At 47.5% G+C, this 24,828-nt stretch overlaps 1 protein-coding gene across 3 annotated transcripts in view; it reads right to left on the bottom strand.

The window, feature by feature from the left end:
• The window catches only part of LOC123989545 (WD repeat-containing protein 7), a 366,883-nt gene that overhangs the window by 294,431 nt on the left and 47,624 nt on the right, over nucleotides 1-24,828 (bottom strand). For all 3 annotated transcript variants that reach the window (XM_046290631.1, XM_046290633.1, XM_046290632.1), the window contains exons 13-14: nucleotides 20,114-20,309; nucleotides 9,999-10,213 (exon numbers count right to left, since the gene is read on the bottom strand). In XM_046290631.1, coding sequence (XP_046146587.1) covers nucleotides 9,999-10,213; nucleotides 20,114-20,309 — 411 coding nt within the window. The remainder of the gene's footprint in view (nucleotides 1-9,998; nucleotides 10,214-20,113; nucleotides 20,310-24,828) is intronic.

Genomic DNA, 24,828 nt, shown 5'->3' with positions numbered 1-24,828 from the left:
AGGAGAGCAGAGTGGATCTAGGAGAGGACAGACACACAGGACAGCAGAGTGGATCTAGGAGAGGACAGACACACAGAAGAGCAGAGTGGATCTAGGAAAGGACAGACACACAGGAGAGCAGAGTGGATCTAGGAGAGGACAGACACACAGGAGAGCAGAGTGGATCTAGGAGAGGACAGACACACAGGAGAGCAGAGTGGATCTAGGAGAGGACAGACACACAGGAGAGCAGAGTGGATCTAGGAGAGGACAGACACACAGGAGAGCAGAGTGGAGCTAGGAGAGGACAGACACACAGGAAAACAGAGTGGAGCTAGGAGAGGACAGACACACAGGAGAGCAGAGTGGATCTAGGAGAGGACAGACACACAGGAGAGCAGAGTGGATCTAGGAGAGGACAGACACACAGGAGAGCAGAGTGGATCTAGGAGAGGACAGACACACAGGAGAGCAGAGTGGATCTAGGAGAGGACAGACACACAGGAGAGCAGAGTGGATCTAGGAGAGGACAGACACACAGGAGAGCAGAGTGGATCTAGGAGAGGACAGACACACAGGAGAGCAGAGTGGATCTAGGAGAGGACAGACACACAGGAGAGCAGAGTGGATCTAGGAGAGGACAGACACACAGGAGAGCAGAGTGGATCTAGGAGAGGACAGACACACAGGAGAGCAGAGTGGATCTAGGAGAGGACAGACACACAGGAGAGCAGAGTGGAGCTAGGAGAGGACAGACACACAGGAGAGCAGAGTGGAGCTAGGAGAGTCACCAGAATAACAGCAGATAATTCAATCACAGAATCACAGCGCCAGTGCACCTGAAATGCCAGGGAAGGAGCAGGGAGCATTTCATATCACTTCTATTAAACTCTCCCCCTGGACTACATATAGAGCCAGTGGACTGGAGAGTCTGCATAGCAACCCACACACCTGACTGGCTGGCTGGAGCCCTGGATGAAGAGAGCAGTCAAAAAATAGAGAGGAAGACTGGTATAGCGCATTATCATAGTAGATCATTTTCAAAGAGACAAATTGGAATTGGAATTTCAGTTTACTAGTTGAAAAATGGACAGAATTGACCAGAGATTTGACCCCAACCCCCATAATGACATATACAAATCATATTGGCCGTTTGAACATATGCGTACACACAGGAACATATGGATAAGTGCTACAGGACCAGAGACTGCAATCGAGCAAAAATATGTCATAACTATCACTCATATTTGCCAACTAACCCATTCTAAGTTCTCAGTTGATGAATACATTGGCTGCTTTAAAACCTATAGATAGCTAGCCTTGTAACTGACTGACTGGCCAGCCCAGTGACAAGCCATGAATAGAAAATGTGACCGGCCGGAGGGGAGGAGAGGAGAGGAGAGGGGTGTGACCGAGCAGAGGGGAGGAGAGGGGTGTGACCGGGCGGAGGGGAGGAGAGGAGAGGGGCGTGACCGGGCGGAGGGGAGGAGAGGAGAGCGGTGTGACCGGGCGGAGGGGAGGGGAGGAGAGCGGTGTGACCGGGCGGAGGGGAGGAGAGAAAGGGCTCCTGAACTGTAAACAAAGACCCAGGGTATTATAAAAAGGTCATTGTCCCACAGGACCCCTCCTCACCTCTAGTCCTCCAGACTAGAGGAGTGAAAACGGCAGGCAGGGAGACAGAAAGACCCAGAAGCTATTGAGGAAGTGTTTATGCAGACGTCACAACAGTAGTGGGCTTGATTATCAACAACGACGGTGCGGCCTACAGGGAGGAGGTGAGGGCACTGAGTGTGGTGTCAGGAAAATAACCTCTCACTCAACATCAACAAAACAAAGGAGATGATCGTGGCTTTCAGGAAACAGCAGAGGGAACACGACCCTATCCACATCGAAGGGACAGCAGTGGAGAAGATGTAAAGCTTCAAGTTCCTTGGCATACACATCACAGACAAGCTGAAATGGTCCATTCACACAGACAGTGTAGTGAAGAGGCACAACAGCACCTCTTCAACCTCAGAAGGCTGAAGAAATTTGGCACCTAAAACCCTGACAAAGTTTTACAGATGCAATGTTTGTTTTTTTTAACCTTTATTTAACTAGGCAAGTCAGCTACGAACAAATTCTCACAACAATAACAGCGGGTTAACTGCCTTGTTCAGGGGTAGAATGACAGATTTGAACAACTAGCTCGGGGATTCGATCTAGAAACCTTTCGGTTACTAGTCCAACGCTCTAACCACTAGGCTACCTGCCGCCCACAACCGAGAGCATCCTGTCGGGCTGGTACGGCAACTGTATCAAACACAACCATAAGGCTCTCCAGAGGGTGGTGAGGTCTACAAAACGCATCACCGGGGGCAAACTACCTGCCCTCCATGACACCTACAGCATCTGATGTCACAGGAAGGCCCAAAAATATCATCAAGGACATCAACCACCCCGAGCCACTGCCTGTTCACCCCGCTATCATCCAGAAGGTGAGGTCAGTACAGGTTCATCAAAGCTGGGACCGAGAGACTGAAAAACAGCTTCTATCTCAAGGACATCAGACTTAAAAAGCCATCACTAACTCAGAGAGGCTACTGCCTACACTGAGACCCAATCACTGGCCACTCTAATAAATGGATCACTGGTCACTTTAATAATGTTTACATATCTTACATTACTCATCTGTATATACTGTACTCTATACCATCTTGCCTATGCCACTCGGCCAATTCTCATCCATATATTTATATGTACATATTCTCACCCATCCCTTTAGATTTGTGTGCATTAGGTAGTTGTTGGGGGAATTGTTAGATATTACTGCACTGTCGGGAACTAGAAGCACAAGTATTTCCCAACACTCGCATTAACATCTGTTAAACATGTGTATGTGACAAATAAAATTGTATTTGCTGTCTATATGATACAGGATCAATACCCCACACCGTACCCCCCCACCGTAAACCCCCACACCGTAACCCCCACCCCGTAACCCCCACGCCGTAACCCCCCACGCCGTCGCCCCCCACACCGTCACCCCCACACCGTCACCCCCACACCGTCACCCCCCCACCGTCACCCCCCCCACACCGTAACCCGGGTCAAAAGGGGGAAAAGCGACACACACAAGTGGTAATATAGTCCTTCACGTGACAGTAAAAGCCGTCCATCTTGTAGATCACCAGTCTACTATTAGGATGCTGCAGGGCTGCTAATGGTTCTGGTGTTAACAGCCCTGGACTGAGACAAATCAACTCAGTGAAAAACTTTGTTGAACCTTGACTAAGAGCATTCAGGGAGACATTACAAAATCAATATGCCTGAAGAGGTACTCTGTTACCAGCCGGCCTCCAGAATACCACACACACACACACACACACACACACACACACACACCTCCACAACACACACACACACATACCTCCACAACAACACACACAAGCACATACCTCCACAACACACACACGCACATACCTCCACAACAACAAACATTCAACACACACACACCTCCACAACAACAAACATACAACACACACACACACACACACACCTCCACAACCACACACACACACACCTCCACAACAACAAACATGCAACACACACACACACCTCCACAACAACACACACACACACACCTCCACAACAACACACACACACACACCTCCACAACAACACACACACCTCCACAACAACACACACCTCCACAACAACAAACATGCAACACACACAAAGGGTCAGGACTCACAAGCTCTTTTATAAAAAGGCACATGTTTTGACACTCAAGAACCCCAACACAGAAAAACTGACCACGGCACACACACACACACACACACACACACACACACACACACACACACACACACACACACTCTGTTTCCATTCGTTTTAAGGCAAGTCTGTATGAATCTTCTGTTCCTGGGGCTGGCTAGAGGCTGCATCAGGGCCTGTTGGGGGCTGGCTAGAGGCTGCATCAGGGCCTGTTGTTGTGGGCTGGCTAGAGGCTGCATCATGGCCTGTTGTTGTGGGCTGGTTAGAGGCTGCATCAGGGCCTGATGTTGTGGGCTGGTTAGAGGCTGCATCAGGGCCTGTTGTTGTGGGCTGGTTAGAGGCTGCATCAGGGCCTGTTGTGGGCTGGCTAGAGGCTGCATCATGGCCTGTTGTGGGCTGGCTAGAGGCTGCATCAGGGCCTGTTGTTGTGGGCTGGCTAGAGGCTGCATCAGGGCCTGTTGTTGTGGGCTGGCTAGAGGCTGCATCAGGGCCTGTTGTTGTGGGCTGGCTAGAGGCTGCATCATGGCCTGTTGTTGTGGGCTGGCTGTGTGTGTTGTAGTGGGAATAATGGTGCGTATTGACAGCAGGTTTCACAGCCCGCGGGTGGAGGTAGAATTATGGTGTCAGAGGAAATGATGGGACATTATAGAAAGACAGCAGCTGGCCTGAGGGGGGCGGGGGTCTCTTTGGATTCCCGGCTCGGACCATTTGATCTCCAGTCAAGACACTTAGTCTGTGTCCCCAATGGCACCCTATTGACCAGGGCCTCTGGTAGGAAGTAGTGCAGCATCTAGTGAACAGGGTGCCATCTGGGACAAGTCCAAGACAACCGTTATGACGAGGGAAGGAGCCAGTAGACACAGATTGAACACTTGAACTGCTGCCTGTCTTCATGTGGAGAACTGTGTTATTACGAGCTGTTACAGGGAACAGGAGACCAAGCTCTAGCAATAATAATAATAATAATACCACCTTGTGATGACCACTAAAGTGAAGGAGGAGGAAGAGTTGTTTCGGATTCTGAAAACAGCAAAGAAAAAAAACACTCCGTGACCTTTACCCCCTGAAGGAAAGATGCCGTGTCCGTTGTTACCCTCTCCCGACCACCTTCACTGTGTCCTTTTATTTACAGACACGTGGAGCTGATTGGGTCGTTTCGGTGACAAGTTGCACCTGGGTTTGGGATCAACTAGGAGATCAGAGTCTCTTTCCCTCTACCCTTCTCCCCCTCCAAAAAAAAAACATTTTATTTTGTCATCTAGGTTGACAATGTTTTTGTATTAGGAATTAGAAATGATTTGAACACTTAAACCCATTGTACACTTCATCCGTGCATCTCCGTTACAACCCCTACTTTCACACGTCACAGGTTCGTTTTCCTTAATAGTTTTATACTTCAGTCTTTGTTACTCCTTAACGTGTGGACTTCCTAGCTTGTCACCATCTAAGAGCCTGGTTGTGACAGTGTGGACCAATTCACACTGTACATCCATCTACACACACACACTCCTGACAACCAAGTCCCTCTTCCTTAGTGACGGGAAGACAGTGGTGTGGTGGTGGGTGGGGCTCTTTTTCCAGGGTCTACTCTACAGTACAATACACCAGGTGTCATTTAGAATGATGACAGTAAAGTATCACCAGGTGTCATTTAGAATGATGACAGTACGATACACCAGGTGTCATTTAGAATGATGACAGTTAGAACAGTACAATACACCAGGTGTCATTTAGAATGATGACAGTACGATACACCAGGTGTCATTTAGAATGATGACAGTACAATACACCAGGTGTAATTTAGAATGATGACAGTACAATACACCAGGTGTCATTTAGAATGATGACAGTACAATACACCAGGTGTCATTTAGAATGATGACAGTACAATACACCAGGTGTCATTTAGAACGATGACAGTACAATACACCAGGTGTCATTTAGAACGATGACAGTACGATACACCAGGTACTATTTGGTAATGTGGTTGTGCATCAGCAGTTCCTCTCTTGTTATTTCATGTCAGCTAACATGTTTTAGATTGGTAAGTTCGCCAGCTGTCTAAACTTGTAGTAATCATGGTCAAATTACTGACCGGGGGGCTCACATTGATTTTGTTAGTCACTTTCAATGAGATATCATATTCAAAACTGCAAATATATTTCTCTCCACCCCATGGCAAAAATGTGTAAAATTGCTGTAAAATTGTGAGAAAAATAGCCAAATGTATCTTCAGCGCAGATCTGACTGCATGCGAGAGAGAAGACAGACCGTCAGAGAGAAGACAGACCGTCAGAGAGAAGACAGACCGTCAGAGAGAAGACAGACCGTCAGAGAGAAGACAGACCGTCAGAGAGAAGACAGACCGTCAGAGAGAAGACAGACCGTCAGAGAGAAGACAGACCGTCAGAGAGAAGACAGACCGTCAGAGAGAAGACAGACCGTCAGAGAGAAGACAGACCGTCAGAGAGAAGGGAGACCGTCAGAGAGAAGGGAGACAGACAGACTGGCTATATACAACTCTCTCCTGGCAGACTGCTATGTTCTTCATTTAAGGTCATCCTTCCTCCCTAACATTCCTCTGCTGCTTGATAGCCTTAACGAGCTACTGGGCTCTCAGACCAAAACACACACACAAGGAAACACACACACGGAAACACACACACGGAAACACACACACGGAAACACACACACGGAAACACACACAGCTCATCAGAGAGGAGCACATCTGGCCTGGTTGCTATTCAGCCACTACAGACCAGCAGGAAGAGAAACACGACAGAGGGAGAGGAAAGGACTGGATGTGGTCTTTCTATGACCCGCCATGACAGGGAAACCTTTCTGATCTGTTTCTGATACAGTTGAAGTCGGAAGTTTACATACACCTAAACCAAATACATTTAAACTCAGTTTTTCACAATTCCAGACATTTAATCCAAGTAAAAATGCCCCGTTTTAGGTCAGTTAGGATCACATTATTTTAAGAATTTGAAGTTTCAGAATAATAGCGGAGAGAATGATTTATTTCAGCTTTTATTTATTTCATCACATTCCCAGTGGGTCAGAAGTTCACATCCACTCAATTAGTATTTGGTAGCATTGCCTTTAAATTGTTTAACTTGGGTCAAACGTTTCAGGTAGCCTTCCACAAGCTTCCCACAATAAGTTGGGTGAATTTTGGCCCATTCCTCCTGACAGAGCTGGTGTAACTGAGTCAGGTTTGTAGGCCTCCATTAATCTCTAGGAGACAGAACGGGTCTCCTTCCTGAGCGGTATGACGGCTGCGTGGTCCCATGGTGTTTATACTTGCGTACTATTGTTTGTACAGATGAACATGGTACATTCAGTCATTTGGAAATTGCTCCCAAGGATGAACCAGACTTGTGGAGGTCTACATATTATTTTTCTTCTGAGGTCTTGGCTGATTTCATTTGATTTTCCCATGATGTCAAGCAAAGAGGCACTGAGCTTGAAGGTAGGCCTTGAAATACATCCACAGGTACACCTCCAATTGACTCAATTATGTCAATTAGCCTATCAGAAGCTTCTAAAGCCATGCAATCATTTTCTGGAATTTTCCAAGCTGTTTAAAGGCACAGTCAACTTCGTGTATGTAAACTTCTGACCCACCGGAATTGTGATACAGTGAATTATAAGTAGAATAATCTGTTTGAAATAATCCACTTCACACCAACTGAACAACACTCGCATCAACTGAACCACACTCTTACCAACTGAATCATATAGGCCCACTTCACACCAACTGAACCACACTCTTACCAACTGAATCATATAGGCCCACTTCACACCAACTGAATCATATAGGCCCACTTCACACTAACTGAACCACACTTGTACCAACTGAATCATATAGGCCCACTTCACACCAACTGAACCACACTCACACCAACTGAATCATTTAGGCCCACTTCACACTAACTGAACAACACTCGCACCAACTGCAAATAAGCCACATAGGACACTTCTAGTGTTAGCTAGATGGTGCTATAACACACACACACACACACACACACACACACACACACACACACACACACACACACACACACACAGGTATCTAGCTCGAGTTCCATTCCTCTATCCCTCCTGGCAAGCTGAGGCAGAGGTGTGAATCTCAGGGAGCGATGGAGTGAGATGAGAGAAACGGGGACAAGAGGGAGGGAGGATTACCTCTCATTCCATCTTCTCCCCTGGTAGTATCCAGATCCATGCCTCCATCCCAACACCCCCAAGCCCACAACACTAAGAGCCCAGGCTCCACTTTAACTAAGCCCTGGTCCCTGCAGGCCGCTGGGCTGGAAAACACTCTTCACCACACACACCACCTCCATGCAGGAAGAGACGAGAGGGAGGAAGAGGAGAAGCGTGAGGAAGAGGGGGAGGACTAGGAGAAGAGCGATGAAGAGGAGGAAGGAGGAGAGAGGAAGAGAAGCAATAGGAGGGGGAGGAGGAAGAAGAGTGTTTCCCTGTATAATTGTCTGGAAGAAACACTCTTCCTCTTCATCTATTCTCTCCAGCAACATCTTAGAATGTTGGCTGCCTGGCTGGCTGGTCGGCTGCCTGGCTGGCTCTTGTCCTCCCATGGGATGGAAGCAAGGCATACATTTTTTGGGGGCCCGACACCCATTCCGATATTTGTGGGGGGGGGGAATAAATAAATAAATAAATTAAAAAATAAAAACTTAGCAATACCTATATAGTGTTATACAGCGGGGAGATGAAAGGTCATTTTCCACATTGACATCTCATAAATTGCCAAAAGAGCAATTAACCAATAACCATAAATGTTGATGATTGTGACAACAATAACAACATCATGAGAATTGCCTTAAGTATTCAGATTCCCTTTTTTCATCCTATTTATTAAATATTTTATCGGCAGAATTATCTTTCGATAGTAATTTAGCGGTATAAGGCATATATATCGGCCAATAATATCGATGAACCGATATATCGGTCGGGCTCTACAATATTTCTCCGAATGATAATCTCCTGCTATTTGACCTGTTCATGACCCTGCAATATAGCGTTCATGCTTTTTTAAAAGTCGACCGGTTTCCAAAATGGCCACCAGTAAGTGCTTTCCTTTAGTCAGAAGGAGCCGCTCTCTGCATCCCAGCACAGAGGGTGACAGACACAACCACAGAACATTCAGCCTCCCTGAACTACGACCATTCTAGTCAGAGCTCTTCCCTTCTTCTCCCCCTCCCTCCTGGACCATTCTAGTCAGAGCTCTTCCCTTCTTCTCCCCCTCCCTCCTGGACCATTCTAGTCAGAGCTCTTCCCTTCTTCTCCCCCTCCCTCCTGGACCATTCTAGTCAGAGCTCTTCCCTTCTTCTCCCCCTCCCTCCTGGACCATTCTAGTCAGAGCTCTTCCCTTCTCCTCCCCCTCCCTCCTGGACCATTCTAGTCAGAGCTCTTCCCTTCTCCCCCTCCCTCCTGGACCATTCTAGTCAGAGCTCTTCCCTTCTTCTCCCCCTCCCTCCTGGACCATTCTAGTCAGAGCTCTTCCCTTCTTCTCCCCCTCCCTCCTGGACCATTCTAGTCAGAGCTCTTCCTCCCTCCTGGACCATTCTAGTCAGAGCTCTTCCCTTCTTCTCCCCCTCCCTCCTGGATCATTCTAGTCAGAGCTCTTCCCTTCTTCTCCCCCTCCCTCCTGGACCATTCTAGTCAGAGCTCTTCCCTTCTTCTCCCCCTCCCTCCTGGCCACATCTGAGGTGAAACATCCTGGATGGCTATTGGCAGAAAGACAGTGGTGTGTGTGTGTGTGTGTGTGTGTGTGTGTGTGTGTGTGTGTGTGTGTGTGTGTGTGTGTGTGTGTGTGTGTGTGTGTGTGTGTGTGTGTGTGTGTGTGTGTGTGTGTGTGTGTGTGTGTGTGTGTGTGTGATGAGAACACCTCTCCAGTGATGAAGTGCTGATCAGGTTTTGAAACGTAGCCATTAAAAAAAGGACCAGTACACCAGACTGAGCTCATTGCTTTCTAACCTTTGACCCCGGACCCCCGAGAAGCAACCCTACATACAGTATACAGGGCTCATTCAAGAGTTATAGGGTTAGGGTTTAGCTATTCCCCTATGTATGCATTCATAAAGCCTTTATAACAGCTACATAAGACATAACTGTGTCATAGGTAGTCACAAATATTATGAACAATGGCATAAGCTAACTTTGTCTGCTAATATTTGTCTGCTAATATTTGTCTGCTAATATATTTGTAGCAAGAGTCCGGGGTTACAACTGACCTTGTCTGCGTTGTCTGCAGCCAGTAGGTTGGTAGCCAGGGTCTGCAGTTTGTGCGTGGCCATGTTCTTGAGCGCGGCCAGGCTGCGTCGTGTCATGGCCTGTTTCAGGTTGACCGCAGGGTGGCTTAGAGCGTCCACAGCGGCCGGCACCACCTCATCACACGCATTCAGGATCTCTACAGCCGTGATGCCCATCACGCAACGGTCCAACGCACCTGAGAGAGAGAGAGAGGGGGGGCACGAGCGAGGGGAAAGAGAGAGAGAGGGCGAAGGGAAACGAGAGAGAGGGCGAAGGGGAGCGAGAGAGAGGGCGAGGGGGAGCGAGAGAGAGAGCGAGGGGGAGCGAGAGAGAGGGCGAGGGGGAGCGAGAGAGAGGGCGAGGGGGAGCGAGAGAGAGGGCGAGGGGGAGCGAGAGAGAGGGCGAGGGGGAGCGAGAGAGAGGGCGAGGGGGAGCGAGAGAGAGAGCGAGGGGGAGCGAGAGAGAGAGCGAGGGGGAGCGAGAGAGAGAGCGAGGGGGAGCGAGAGAGAGAGCGAGGGGGAGCGAGAGAGAGAGCGAGGGGGAGCGAGAGAGAGAGCGAGGGGGAGCGAGAGAGAGAGCGAGGGGGAGCGAGAGAGAGAGCGAGGGGGAGCGAGAGAGAGAGCGAGGGGGAGCGAGAGAGAGAGCGAGGGGGAGCGAGAGAGAGAGCGAGGGGGAGCGAGAGAGAGAGCGAGGGGGAGCGAGAGAGAGAGCGAGGGGGAGCGAGAGAGAGAGCGAGGGGGAGCGAGAGAGAGAGCGAGGGGGAGCGAGAGAGAGAGCGAGGGGGAGCGAGAGAGAGAGCGAGGGGGAGCGAGAGAGAGAGCGAGGGGGAGCGAGAGAGAGAGCGAGGGGGAGCGAGAGAGAGAGCGAGGGGGAGCGAGAGAGAGAGCGAGGGGGAGCGAGAGAGAGAGCGAGGGGGAGCGAGAGAGAGAGCGGGGGAGCGAGAGAGAGCGAGGGGGAGCGAGAGAGAGAGCGAGGGGGAGCGAGAGAGAGAGCGAGGGGGAGCGAGAGAGAGAGCGAGGGGGAGCGAGAGAGAGAGCGAGGGGGGAGCGAGAGAGAGAGCGAGGGGGAAGAGAGAGAGAGCGAGGGGGAAGAGAGAGAGAGCGAGGGGGAAGAGAGAGAGAGTGAGGGGGAGAGAGAGAGAGAGAGAGAGAGAGAGCGAGAGAGAAAATCGAGACATTCAGATACCGTTCTGGTTGGGTTCAACAGACTGGGATGATGGCTACTGGGATGATGGCTACTGGGATGATGGCTACTGGGATGATGGCTACTGGGATGATGGCTACTGGGATGATGGCTACTGGGATGATGGCTACTGGGATTAGCATTTTTTTATACCATACATCACCCTGAAAATGTGAAAGTAAAATTGATTCCAACTGTCAACCTGATACAAAGACACTCCCATTTCTTCTCTATTAGGCACCTCTGTGTGTGTGGGTGTGTGAGTGGATAGAGAGGACAGAGAGGAAATAGGGAGGATAGAGAGAGAGAATAGATCGTTTTCTGGTCACTAGGGATATTGGTCACCATCTCCAAGACCAATGCCCTCCTCCGTCAAGCTCTCCTGTAAAGTTCTGCCCAGATACTAAGCTCTCTCCCAACAAAACGTGTTGGAGCTAGCTAGCAGTATTATTGGAGCTAGCCAACAGTAGCATTGCTCACGTCGACCACAGAGAGCGAGATCACACCGTCATCAGGAACAGCATGAGCTTATGTGCAAGGCACAGTGTTATATTCCTCGTATGTGTAGATCAAGGTGAGGAGACAGGTTAAAGATTTTTAGGCCTTGGGAAAATTGAGATATGGACAAGACAAAATATTAAAATGCCTTTGAATGGGGTATAGTAGTAGGTGCCAGCTCAACGGTTTCCTGTTTATATCAAGAACGGTCCGCCACCCAAAGGACATCCAGCCAACTTGACACAACTGTGGGACGCATTGGAGTCAACATGGACCAGCATCCCTGTGGAACGCTTTGGAGTCAACATGGACCAGCATCCCTGTGGGACACATTGGAGTCAACATGGGCCAGCATCCCTGTGGAGAACTTGACACCTTGTAGAGTCCATGCCCCCAATGAATTGAGGCTGTTCTGAGGAAAAATGAGGTGCAACTCAACATTAGGAATTATTATTTTTGGGGGGGGGGTTCTGTTTACCCTTCTCTCCCCAACTTCATGTAAATCCAATTAGTAATTAGTCTTGCCCCATTGCTGAAACTTCCATACAGACTCAGAAGGGGGAAAGCATCCTCTGAAACACGAGGAAGTTGTTTAAATGTATTGAACACTCGGTGTATACTCAGCGGTGTCAGAGAAAGGCCTGAACATTTTTATTATATCGTTCCTCTGTTCTTAACCTGTGAAATCAAACATTTTATAAAAACTTGTAACTCATTAAATGAGTTCACCAATCAGTGTGAATAGAGCAGGTCAGCTAGTTGTTTCCACCAATCAGTGTGGATAGAGCAGGTAAGCTAGTTGTTTCTACCAATCAGTGTGGATCAGGTAAGCTAGTTGTTTCCACCAATCAGTGTGGATAGAGCAGGTCAGCTAGTTGTTTCCACCAATCAGTGTGGATAGAGCAGGTAAGCTAGTTGTTTCCACCAATCAGTGCGGATAGAGCAGGTAAGCTAGTTGTTTCTACCAATCAGTGCGGATAGAGCAGGTAAGCTAGTTGTTTCTACCAATCAGTGCGGATAGAGCAGGTAAGCTAGTTGTTTCTACCAATCAGTGCGGATAGAGCAGGTAAGCTAGTTGTTTCTACCAATCAGTGCGGATAGAGCAGGTAAGCTAGTTGTTTCTACCAATCAGTGTGGATAGAGCAGGTAAGCTAGTTGTTTCCACCAATCAGTGCGGATAGAGCAGGTAAGCTAGTTGTTTCTACCAATCAGTGTGGATAGAGCAGGTAAGCTAGTTGTTTCTACCAATCAGTGTGGATAGAGCAGGTAAGCTAGTTGTTTCTACCAATCAGTGTGGATAGAGCGGGTAAGCTAGTTTACACCAATCAGTGTGGATAGAGCGGGTAAGCTAGTTTACACCAATCAGTGTGGATAGAGCGGGTAAGCTAGTTTACACCAATCAGTGTGGATAGAGCGGGTAAGCTAGTTTACACCAATCAGTGTGGATAGAGCGGGTAAGCTAGTTTACACCAATCAGTGTGGATAGAGCGGGTAAGCTAGTTTACACCAATCAGTGTGGATAGAGCGGGTAAGCTAGTTTACACCAATCAGTGTGGATAGAGCGGGTAAGCTAGTTTACACCAATCAGTGTGGATAGAGCAGGTAAGCTAGTTGTTTCTACCAATCAGTGCGGATAGAGCAGGTAAGCTAGTTGTTTCTACCAATCAGTGCGGATAGAGCAGGTAAGCTAGTTGTTTCTACCAATCAGTGCGGATAGAGCAGGTCAGCTAGTTGTTTCCACCAATCAGTGCGGATAGAGCAGGTAAGCTAGTTGTTTCCACCAATCAGTGCGGATAGAGCAGGTAAGCTAGTTGTTTCCACCAATCAGTGCGGATAGAGCAGGTAAGCTAGTTGTTTACGCCAATCAGTGTGGATAGAGCAGGTAAGCTAGTTGTTTCCACCAATCAGTGTGGATAGAGCAATCAGTTGTTTACGGTGTGGATAGAGCAGGTAAGCTAGTTGTTTCCGCCAATCAGTGTGGATAGAGCAGGTAAGCTAGTTGTTTCCACCAATCAGTGCGGATAGAGCAGGTAAGCTAGTTGTTTACGCCAATCAGTGTGGATAGAGCAGGTAAGCTAGTTGTTTACGCCAATCAGTGTGGATAGAGCAGGTAAGCTGGTTGTTTCTACCAATCAGTGTGGATAGAGCGGGTAAGCTAGTTTACACCAATCAGTGTGGATAGAGCGGGTAAGCTAGTTTACACCAATCAGTGTGGATAGAGCAGGTAAGCTAGTTGTTTACATGCGTTATGGACAGACAAGATGCGACTGAAATGACACAATATTCCGGTTTTGTTCCCTGAACCGGTTCCAACCCTTGATTGCAATAAATATCGTCGTGTCGACGCTTAAGTATCAATATAATATAATATTGTGAGGTTCCCTTGGCAATTCCAAGCCCTGCTGGTCTATACTAGTCTCCAACATTCTGCATGTGAAACCAGTACGAATGTATCGGTTGTGATAATGATGCCAGGAGATGTATAATATCATGTTCTAGTCATTGTAAGTGGATTTGACCGATGCTTCATCTTCTCCTTACAGGGAAATTCCACAAACGTTCCAACTTCATATTCATGTTATGTTGGCAACCATGATGTGTTGTTGTGTTGGCAACCATGTTGTGTTGGCAACCATGATGTGTTGTTATGTTAGCAACCATGCTGTGTTGGCAACCATGATGTGTTGTTGTGTTGGCAACCATGATATGTTGTTATGTTAGCAACCATGTTGTGTTGGCAACCATGATGTGTTGTTGTGTTGGCAACCATGCTGTGCTGTCATGTTGGCAACCATGATGTGCTGTCATGTTATGTTGGCAACCATGATGTGCTGTCATGTTATGTTGGCAATCATGCTGTGTTGTCATGTGGTGTTGGCAACCATGCTGTGTTGTCATGTGGTGTTGGCAACCATGCTGTGTTGTCATGTGGTGTTGGCAACCATGCTGTGTTGTCATGTGGTGTTGGCAACCATGCTGTGTTGTCATGTGGTGTTGGCAACCATGCTGTGTTGTCATGTGGTGTTGGCAACCATGCTGTGTTGTCATGTGGTGTTGGCAACCATGCTGTGTTGTCATGTGGTGTTGGCAACCATGCTGTGTTGTCATGTGGTGTTGGCAACCATGCTGTGTTGTCATGTGGTGTTGGCAACCATGCTGTGTTGTCATGTGGTGTTGGCAACCATGCTGTGTTGTCATGTGGTGTTGGCAACCATGCTGTATTGTCATGTGGTGTTGGCAACCATGCTGTGTTGTCATGTGGTGTTGGCAACCATGCTGTGTTGTCATGTGGTGTTGGCAACCATGCTGTGTTGTCATGTGGTGTTGGCAACCATGCTGTGTTGTCATGTGGTGTTGATGTCTTAGGTCTCTCTTCATGTGGTGTTGATGTGTGTTTTGTCCTATATTTTATATTAGATGTATTTATTTCTTTTAATCCCCAGGCAGGAGGCCTTTTGTTAGGCCTTCATTGTAAATAATATTTTTTTCTTAACTGACTTGCCTAGCTAAATCAATTTAAAAAAAAATAGATAACAAAATCTACAGCACCACCTTAAAATCAACATGTGAAAATGTCACGTTTCTATGTGTTGTAGTAATAAAAAAAAGAAGAGGAAGTTGAGTGTTTCCAATGACATCTACCAACTAGTAGGCAATTCATACTCATAATAGGTTAAGACCACTTAATGCACACCAATGATGTCATTGGAAACAGTCCCATCTTTTCTTTTTACTACAAAACATAGAAAACAAAACATTTTCACATATTATGTTGATGTTGGAAGGGTTGCTGGAGATGAATGAATGGTAAAATCTCCCTTTAAGAAAGTGAGTTCTATTCCATTAGAGCTGATGTGTGTGGGGGTGGGAACCCATAAAAGATAAATCATTTATCTCTATGGGAAAAAGCACTGAACAGAGGAGAGAGGAAATGTAGCTGTCCATCAGTAATATAATGACTCTATAAATGGAGAGGCTGTTTCCCTCACTCCTTCAGCTCCTATCAAGTGGTTCCAGACAAACCTCAGGGATCATTACTTAGGCTACCCCTCCGCATGTCTAACACACACACACACAGACCTTACAGCCACGCCCCTTCTGCACCCCAGCCCTGTGAGTCGACGAGGCTTGCTACTGTATGTTCTTCTGTCCTACTCAGCACAACGAGACATAACCAGCTTTAAGAGCAGACATAAACACACTAATGTGCCTTGCTAATGCAGCAATGGGCAGAGAGAGAGAGAGAGAGAGAGAGAGAGAGAGAGAGAGAGACTCCACATTTAGGGAGATGTTTTGTAAGTGCTCGACTCCCCCCCCCCCCCCGCCCCCCCACTTCCTCCTCAGCCATCATCTTAACTTCCATTGCTGTGAGAGGGAGTTTAAAAATCGGTCTAACGTTTTAAGAGAGTGCTGCGTTGCTTTACAAACGCTAAACATGCGGCTTTGTATATAGGGGGCAGGACGGAAGAAAGGAATGCTTCAGACAAGCTATTATTCAACCTGGGAAAGGGTGTGTGTGTGTGTGTGATCTTCACTGAGCAAAAACATGGTGAAGTGAGGGGAAGAACACAAGGTTGAACCCTGGTAGTTTTTTAAGTCGGTCGTCGTCGGGAGGAGGGACAGAAGAGACTCGAGGTCTACTGGGTGACGAGCTTCTTCCTCCTCCCCCTTCTTCCTCACATCGGCACACAGGGTCACACCACTGCTTAGAAATATAATCATATCATATTATGCATTTGGTTTGCTAGATGGCAAGTTGGGAAGTACAAGCGTCTTAGGTTCCAGCAGACACATTCAATGCCCTCCTCAATACCGATTCACGTTCCTTAATGAAAAATAAAAATGACTTCCTGTAATACTGGAGACGCCGGTATGGTACAGAAACAGAATGGACATAAGGACCCTACTGGGTTCTAGTAGTCACCACACAGTGTGTGCATCCCAAATGGAGCCCTATTCCCTATGTAGTTCCCTATGGGCACTGGTAAAAAGTAGGAAACAGGGTGCCCCAGTAGGAAACAGGGTGCCCCAGTAGGAAACAGGGTGCCCCAGTAGGAAACAGGGTGCCCCAGTAGGAACTTAGTAACCTACTACATCTCAATGACTTTGGTTATTAAAACAACTATGCAGACAAGTTTGACTGTTTTTAGATCTGTTGGAAAGATATCAGTTAGTCTGTGTGGATGGTTTGTTCTCTGACAAACTAATGGAAATGTCCAGAGTTCCTCAAGGTTCCGTTTTCAGACCATTATTGTTTTCACTACATAATGCTACCTCTTGGTGATGTCATTCAGAAACACAATGACAACTTTCACTGCTGTGCAGACGACACACAGCTGTAAATTTCGATGAAACATGGTGAAGCTCCAAAATTGCCCTCCCTGGAAGCCTGTGTTTCAGACGTAAAGGAAGTGGATGGCGGCAAATGTTTTACTTTTAAACTCGGACAAAACAGAGATGCTAGTTCTAGGTCCCAAGAATACAAAGAGATCTCCTGTTTGATCTGACAATGAATCTCAATTGGTTGTAGTCATTTCAAATAAAACTTTAAGGACCTTGGCATTACTCTGGACCTTGATCCCTCTTTTGACGAACATATCAGGACTGTTTCAAGGACAGCTTTCCCCCCCCCCCCCCATTTATGTAATATTGCAAAAATCAGAAACTTTGTCCAAAAATGCAGAAAAATGAATCCATGCTTTTGTCACTTCTAGGTTAGACTACTGCAATGCTCTACTTTCCGGCTACCCGGATAAAGCACTAAATAAACTTCAGTTAGGATTCTAGCAGCCGTATTTAGCACAGACGAGAATCCCAAAAATTGTATCATGTTACTCCAGTGCTAGCCTCTCTACACTGGCTTCCTGTCAAGGCAAGGGCTGATTTCAAGGCTTTACTGCTAACCGAAAAAGCATTACATAGGCTTGCTCCTACCTATCTTTCTGATTTGGTCCTGCTGTACATACCTACACGTACGCTACGGTCACAAGACGTAGGCCTCCTAATTGTTCCTAGAATTTCTAAGCAAACAGCTGGAGGCAGGGCTTTCTCCTATAGAGCTCCATTTTTATGGAACGGTCTGCCTACCCATGTGAGAGAAACTCGGTCTCAACCTTTAAGTCTTTACTGAAGACCCATCTCTTCAGTGGGTCATATGATTGAGTGTAGTCTGGCCCAGGAGTGTGAAGGTGAACGGAAAGGCTCTGGAGCAACGAACCGCCCTTGTTGTCTCTGCCTGGCCGGTTCCACTCTTTCCACTGGGATTCTCTGCCTCTAACCCTATTACAGGGGCTGAGTCACTGGCTTACTAGGGCTCTTTCATGCCGTCCCTAGGAGGGGTGCATCACTTGAGTGGGTTGAGTCAGTGACGTGGTCTTCCTGTCTGGGTTGGCGCCGCCCCTTGGGTTGTGCAGTGGCAGAGATCTTTGTGGGCTATACTCGGCCTTGACTCAGGATGGTAAGTTGGTGGTTGAAGATGTACCTCTAGTGGTGTGGGGCAAAGTGGGTGGGGTTATATCCTTCCTGTTTGGCCCTGTCATCAGATGGGGCCACAGTGTCTCCTGACCCCTCCTGTCTCAGCCTCCAGTATTTATGCTGCAGTAGTTTGTGTCAGGGGGCAAGGGTCAGTTTGTTATATCTGGAGTACTTCTCCTGTCTTATCCGGTGTCCTGTGTGAATTTAAGTATGCTCTCTCTAATTCTCTCTCTCGGAGGACCTGAGCCCTAGGACCATGCCTCAGGACTACCTGGCATGATGACTCCTTGTTGTCCCCAGTCCACCTGGCCGTGCTGCTGCTCCAGTTTCAACTGTGCTGCCTGTGATTATTATTATTTGACCATGCTGGTCATTTATGAACATTTGAACATCTTGGCCATGTTCTGTTATAATCTCCACCCGGCACAGCCAGAAGAGGACTGGCCACCCCTTATAGCCTGGTTCCTCTCTAGGTTTCTTCCTTGGTTCTTGCCTTTCTAGGGAGTTTTTCCTAGCCACCGTGCTTCTACACCTGCGTTACTTGCTGTTTGGGGTTTTAGGCTGGGTTTCTGTACATCACTTTGAGATATCAGCTGATGTACGAAGGGCTATATAAATACATTTGATTTGATTTATATTTCCTTATATTTATTTCCCTTTCCCAGCTAGCAAATGTAAATACACTGAATGACTAGTGGGTCACTAACATGTTAGTTCCATTATCTACGTTGACTACGAAGTTAACTAATTCGTTAGCGAGGCTGTGTGTAGCAGTTAGCGGTTATGATATGAAGATTTGGCTTGGAAATATTTTTTTAATTTTTTTACATTTACTCCTGAGGTGCTGACCTGTTGCACCCTTGACAACCACTGATTATTATATGACCCTGTTGGTCATCTATGAACATTTGAACATCTTGAAGAACGATCTGGCCATAATGGCCATGTACTCTTATAAATGCAGACAGAGCAAACAAACAAAGTCCCCAGCAAACAAATAGTACAGAGTTGAAGAAAAAGCATTTACAAAGTGTAATCAAGCTTGATGTCATGCATTCAGCACCGTTCCATTAGCTACAGAGAATATTGTTGGATTACAAACAGATATTTCATTACAGAAGTTCTACCAGAGTGTAGAGGTGGCAGGGTAGCCTAGTGGTTAGAGTGTAGAGGTGCCAGGGTAGCCTAGTGGTTAGAGTGTAGAGGCGGCAGGGTAGCCTAGTGGTTAGAGTGTAGAGGTGGCAGGGTAGCCTAGTGGTTAGAGGCGGCAGGGTGCCTAGTGGTTAGAGTGGCAGGGTAGCCTAGTGGTTAGAGTGAGGCGGCAGGGTAGAGTGGTTAGGCAGGGTAGCCTAGTGGTTAGAGTGTAGAGGTGGCAGGGTAGCCTAGTGGTTAGAGTGTAGAGGCGGCAGGGTAGCCTAGTGGTTAGAGTGTAGAGGCGGCAGGGTAGCCTAGTGGTTAGAGTGTAGAGGCGGCAGGGTAGCCTAGTGGTTAGAGTGTAGAGGCGGCAGGGTAGCCTAGTGGTTAGAGTGTAGAGGCGGCAGGGTAGCCTAGTGGTTAGAGCGTTGGACTAGTAACCGGAAGGTTGCAAGTTCAAATCCCTGAGCTGACAAGGTACAAATATGTCATTCTGCCCCTGAACAGACAGTTAACCCACTGTTCCTAGGCAGTCATTGAAAATAAGAATTTGTTCTTAACTGAGTTGCCTAGTTAAATAAAGGTTCAAGACAAAAAATAAGAAAATAGACACCAACAAAACTCACATTAATCATGTTTACAATGAAATAAACCCTCTGACATGTAACACATCATTCTATTATAATAGTGTGTGTGTGTGTGTGTGTGTGTGTGTGTGTGTGTGTGTGTGTGTGTGTGTGTGTGTGTGTGTGTGTGTGTGTGTGTGTGTGTGTGTGTGTGTGTGTGTGTGTGTGTGTGTCTCTCTCACCTGTGTCCATCTGCCACACATACACTGAGCCATCAGAGCAGCCCACCACCAGGTAGTCATCACAGGGCCGCCACTTGATGGCCTGGATGGGGAAGAGGTGTCGAGACGCCAGCATGATGCACTTCCTCTCCCGCAGGCTGAGCAGACCCACGGAGTGGTCACTGGCCACAGAGCACACACAGTGCTGAACACGATTCTGTCGGGGGGCCAGAGAGAAGAGAGAGAGCAAATTATCAAGATCCAGAAAAAAGCTGTTCAATTCTACAACCACCTAAAAGAAAGTGATTCCCAAACCTCTCATAACAACGACATTTCCTACAGAGAGATGAACCTGGAGAAGAGTCCCCTAAGCAAGCTGGTCCTGTCGCTCTGTTCAAACACAAAGACACCCTACAGAGAGATGAACCTGGAGAAGAGTCCCCTAAGCAAGCTGGTCCTGTCGCTCTGTTCAAACACAAAGACACCCTACAGAGAGATGAACCTGGAGAGGAGTCCCCTAAGGAAGCTGGTCCTGGGGCTCTGTTCACAAACACACCCTACAGAGAGATGAACCTGGAGAAGAGTCCCCTAAGCAAGCTGGTCCTGGGGCTCTGTTCACAAACACAAACACACCCTACAGAGAGATGAACCTGGAGAAGAGTCCCCTAAGCAAGCTGGTCCTGTCGCTCTGTTCAAACACAAAGACACCCTACAGAGAGATGAACCTGGAGAGGAGTCCCCTAAGGAAGCTGGTCCTGGGGCTCTGTTCACAAACACACCCTACAGAGAGATGAACCTGGAGAAGAGTCCCCTAAGCAAGCTGGTCCTGTCGCTCTGTTCAATCACAAAGACACCCCACAGAGCACCGGGACAGCAACAGCAACACAATTAGACCAAACCAAATCATGAGAAAACAAAAATAATTATTTCGCACATTGGAAAAAACAGAGCAAACTAGAATGCTATTTTGCCCGACACAGAGAGTACACAGCGGCAGGATACCTGACCTCTGTGGCTGACCCAAAATTAAGGAATAATAATAATAATAATAATAATAATATATGCCATTTAGCAGACACTTTTATCCAAAGCGACTTACAGTCATGTGTGCATACATTCTACGTATGGGTGGTCCCGGGGATCGAACCCACTACCCTGGCGTTACAAGCGCCATGCTCTACCAACTGAGCTACAGAAGGACCACACAGGAAAGCTTTGACTATGTACAGACTCAGTGAGTATAGCCTTGCTATTGAGAAAGGTCACTGTAGGCAGACATGGCTCTCAAGAGTGTGCACACTGCCCACAAAATGAGGTGGAAACTGAGCTGCATTATATACAACATTGTATATAGACAGACATATGACATTTGTAATGTCTTTATTCTTTTGGAACTTCTGTGAGTGTAATGTTTACTGTTCATTTTTATTGGTTCATTTAATTTTGGTTTATTATCTATTCCACTTGCTTAGGCAATGTTAACATATGTTTCCCATGCCAATAAAGCACATTGAATTGAATTGAGAGAGAGAGAGAGAGAGAAGAGAGTTACAGAGTGGTCACACAGCTGAACCAAAGGCTGTTGGGGGCAGAGAGGTGTCGGACAGTCATCAGGCCCAGACCAGAGAGGTGTCGGACAGTCATCAGGCCCAGACCAGAGAGGTGTCGGACAGTCATCAGGCCCAGACCAGAGAGGTGTCAGACAGTCATCAGGCCCAGACCAGAGAGGTGTCGGACAGTCATCAGGCCCAGACCAGAGAGGTGTCGGACAGTCATCAGGCCCAGACCAGAGAGGTGTCGGACAGTCATCAGGCCCAGACCAGAGAGGTGTCGGACAGTCATCAGGAACAGACCAGAGAGGTGTCGGACAGTCATCAGGCCCAGACCAGAGAGGTGTCGGACAGTCATCAGGCCCAGACCAGAGAGGTGTCGGACAGTCATCAGGCCCAGACCAGAGAGGTGTCGGACAGTCATCAGGAACAGACCAGAGTCAGGTTGTGGTATCAAGGGAAGACAACATTTGTGTAATGTCAAATATGTTGTTTCTTTGTGGAAACAAGAGACGGATAAACACAAACATAATTAAGCTAAAAAAAATACCGAACATAAAAAAAAGGTATTGTTGCAGACGATGGACAAGAACAGCACACGTCATGACCTTTAGAAAGGTTGAATGAATGAATAGGTGAAACACTACTGTCTGACCCTTCAATGGTGTCGATGACAATAGAACGGAACACAAACGCCATCTCCATGGTTACAACAATGAAACGACCTGCTCCATTTAGATTAGTAATGTCATTAACCAATGATCTAAGAGCAAGGCCCTTTTCTCCCCATTTCAACTGGACAGGAGGACCTTTAAATTAACTGACATTTCAGGGTAGTGGAGTTGTTGCCGGGGAGAAAAACATGACAAGGTTTTAATTTTTTCAAGTCAACCGGCAAAAGTTAACTGATGAGCAGGAGGCTCCTCAGGGCCTCCTGAGAGTGAATCACCAGCCACCGCTGCCGTCACACACACAGCTGAGTCAGGAAGAGAGATGGAGCTGCTGTCTGCTTTTGGACACAGACAGACACAGACAGAGAGACAGATCGCCCGCCCGCCCCACAGAGACAGATCGCCCGCCCGCCCCACAGAGACAGATCGCCCGCCCGCCCCACAGAGACAGATCGCCCGCCCGCCCCACAGAGACAGATCGCCCGCCCCACAGAGACAGATCGCCCGCCCGCCCCACAGAGACAGATCGCCCGCCCCACAACACATCTCACACAGTGAAAAACACTGCACTATACAACCTGGCTGGAGGTTAGGACAGCACACAGGGACACACACTCGGACAGGGACACACACTCAGGCACACATACACACTACGGTACAACAGGTGCATGGTACAATGAGAGTAAATATCCCCCCCAAAAAAATAAATATTGATCAAGTCCTCAAGAGGGAAGGAGAGAAGGGAAGAGGGAAGGAGAGGGAGAAACATACCTAGAAACCCCCCTAGCAGACCACCAGAGTCCCCCTAGCAGACCACCAGAGTCCCCCTAGCAGACCACCAGAGTCCCCCTAGCAGACCACCAGAGTCCCCCTAGCAGACCACCAGAGTCCCCCTAGCAGACCACCAGAGTCCCCCTAGCAGACCACCAGAGCCCCCCTAGCAGACCACCAGACCCCTAGCAGACCATCTGTGCCCAAGAACACCAAGGTAACCTGTCTAAATGATTGGCTCACTTCAACACCATCATCCCAGACACCCTGGACCCTGTCCACTTCCTATAATACATGACGTAATCTAAATTGCACTCCACACTGCCCTTTCACACCGTTGTGAGAATGCTGTTCATTGACTACAGCTCAGCGTTCAACACCATAGTGCCCACAAAGCTCATCACGAAGCTAAGGATCCTGGGACTAAACACCTCTCTCTGCAACTGGATCCTGTTACCTACCCCCAGGTAGGTAACACATCCGGCACGCTGATCCTCAACACAGGGGCCCCTCAGGGGTGCTTGCTCAGTAGAGGTCGACCGATTAAATGGAATGGCCGCTTAATTAAGGCCGATTTCAAGTTTTCATAACAATTTTTTACACCTTTATTTAATCTGTATTTAGCAAAATAGTGTTCATTTTTAGACACAACTGAAAACTTTCAGGGTAGGAAATTGGTCTGATGGGAATTTGTGATGTCGTCGGCCAACCCCCTTGCTTGTGGAACGGCAGAAGAGGAAAGCCCCGCCCACTTGTGCCATGTCATAACATATGTCATACCTTGACCTTCTATTGAGATATTCCTTTTGTTTAGTAAATCTGGTGTTAAAAAAAAAAAAGCTTTTTATTTTACCTTTATTTAACTAGGCAAGTCAGTTAAGAACATATTCTTATTTTCAATGACGGTCTAGGAACGGTGGGTTAACTGCCTGTTCAGGGGCAGAACGACAGATTTGTACCTTGTCAGCTCGGGGAATCCAATCTTGCAAACTTACAGTTAACTAGTCCAACTCAATCACGAACCTGCCTCTCTCTCGTTGCAGGAGACGGCCTGTTACGCGAATGCAGTTAGCCAAGGTAAGTTGCTAGCTAGCATTAAACTTATCTTATAAAAAAACAATCAATCATAATCACTAGTTAACTACACATGGTTGATGATATTACTAGATATTATCTAGCGTGTCCTTTGTTGCATATAATCTGACTGAGCATACAAGCATACAGGTATCTGAGTGGTAGGCAGAAGCCAGAGCGTAAACATTCATTCAAACAGCACATTAGTGCGTTTTGCCAGCAGCTCTTCGTTGTCCGTCAAGCATTGCGTCGTTTATGACTTCAAGCATATCAACTCCGAGATGAGGCTGGTGTAACCGAAGTGAAATGGCTGTCTATTTAGCGCGCGCTAATAGCGTTTCAAACGTCACTCGCTCACTCTGAGCCTTGGATTGGTTGTTTCCCTTGCTCTGCATGGGTAACGCTGCTTCGAGGGTGGCCGTTGTTGATGTGTTCCTGGTTCGAGCCCAGGTAGGAGCGGGACGGAAGCTATACTGTTACACTGGTAATACTAAAGTGCCTTCAAAAACATCCAATAGTCAAAGGTTAATGAAATACAAATGGTATAGAGGGAAATAGTCCTATTTATACCTGGGAATATTGTAGACTCATGTTAAAAGGAACCTCCAGCTTTCATATGTTCTCATGTTCTGAGCAAGGAACTGAAACGTTAGCTTTCTTACATGGCACA

The sequence above is a fragment of the Oncorhynchus gorbuscha genome, linkage group LG11 (genome assembly GCF_021184085.1).
Source record: "Oncorhynchus gorbuscha isolate QuinsamMale2020 ecotype Even-year linkage group LG11, OgorEven_v1.0, whole genome shotgun sequence".
Lineage (NCBI taxonomy): Eukaryota > Metazoa > Chordata > Actinopteri > Salmoniformes > Salmonidae > Oncorhynchus > Oncorhynchus gorbuscha.
Note: the sequence above shows the minus strand (reverse complement) of the source record. Positions and strands in the feature narration are given on the sequence as shown.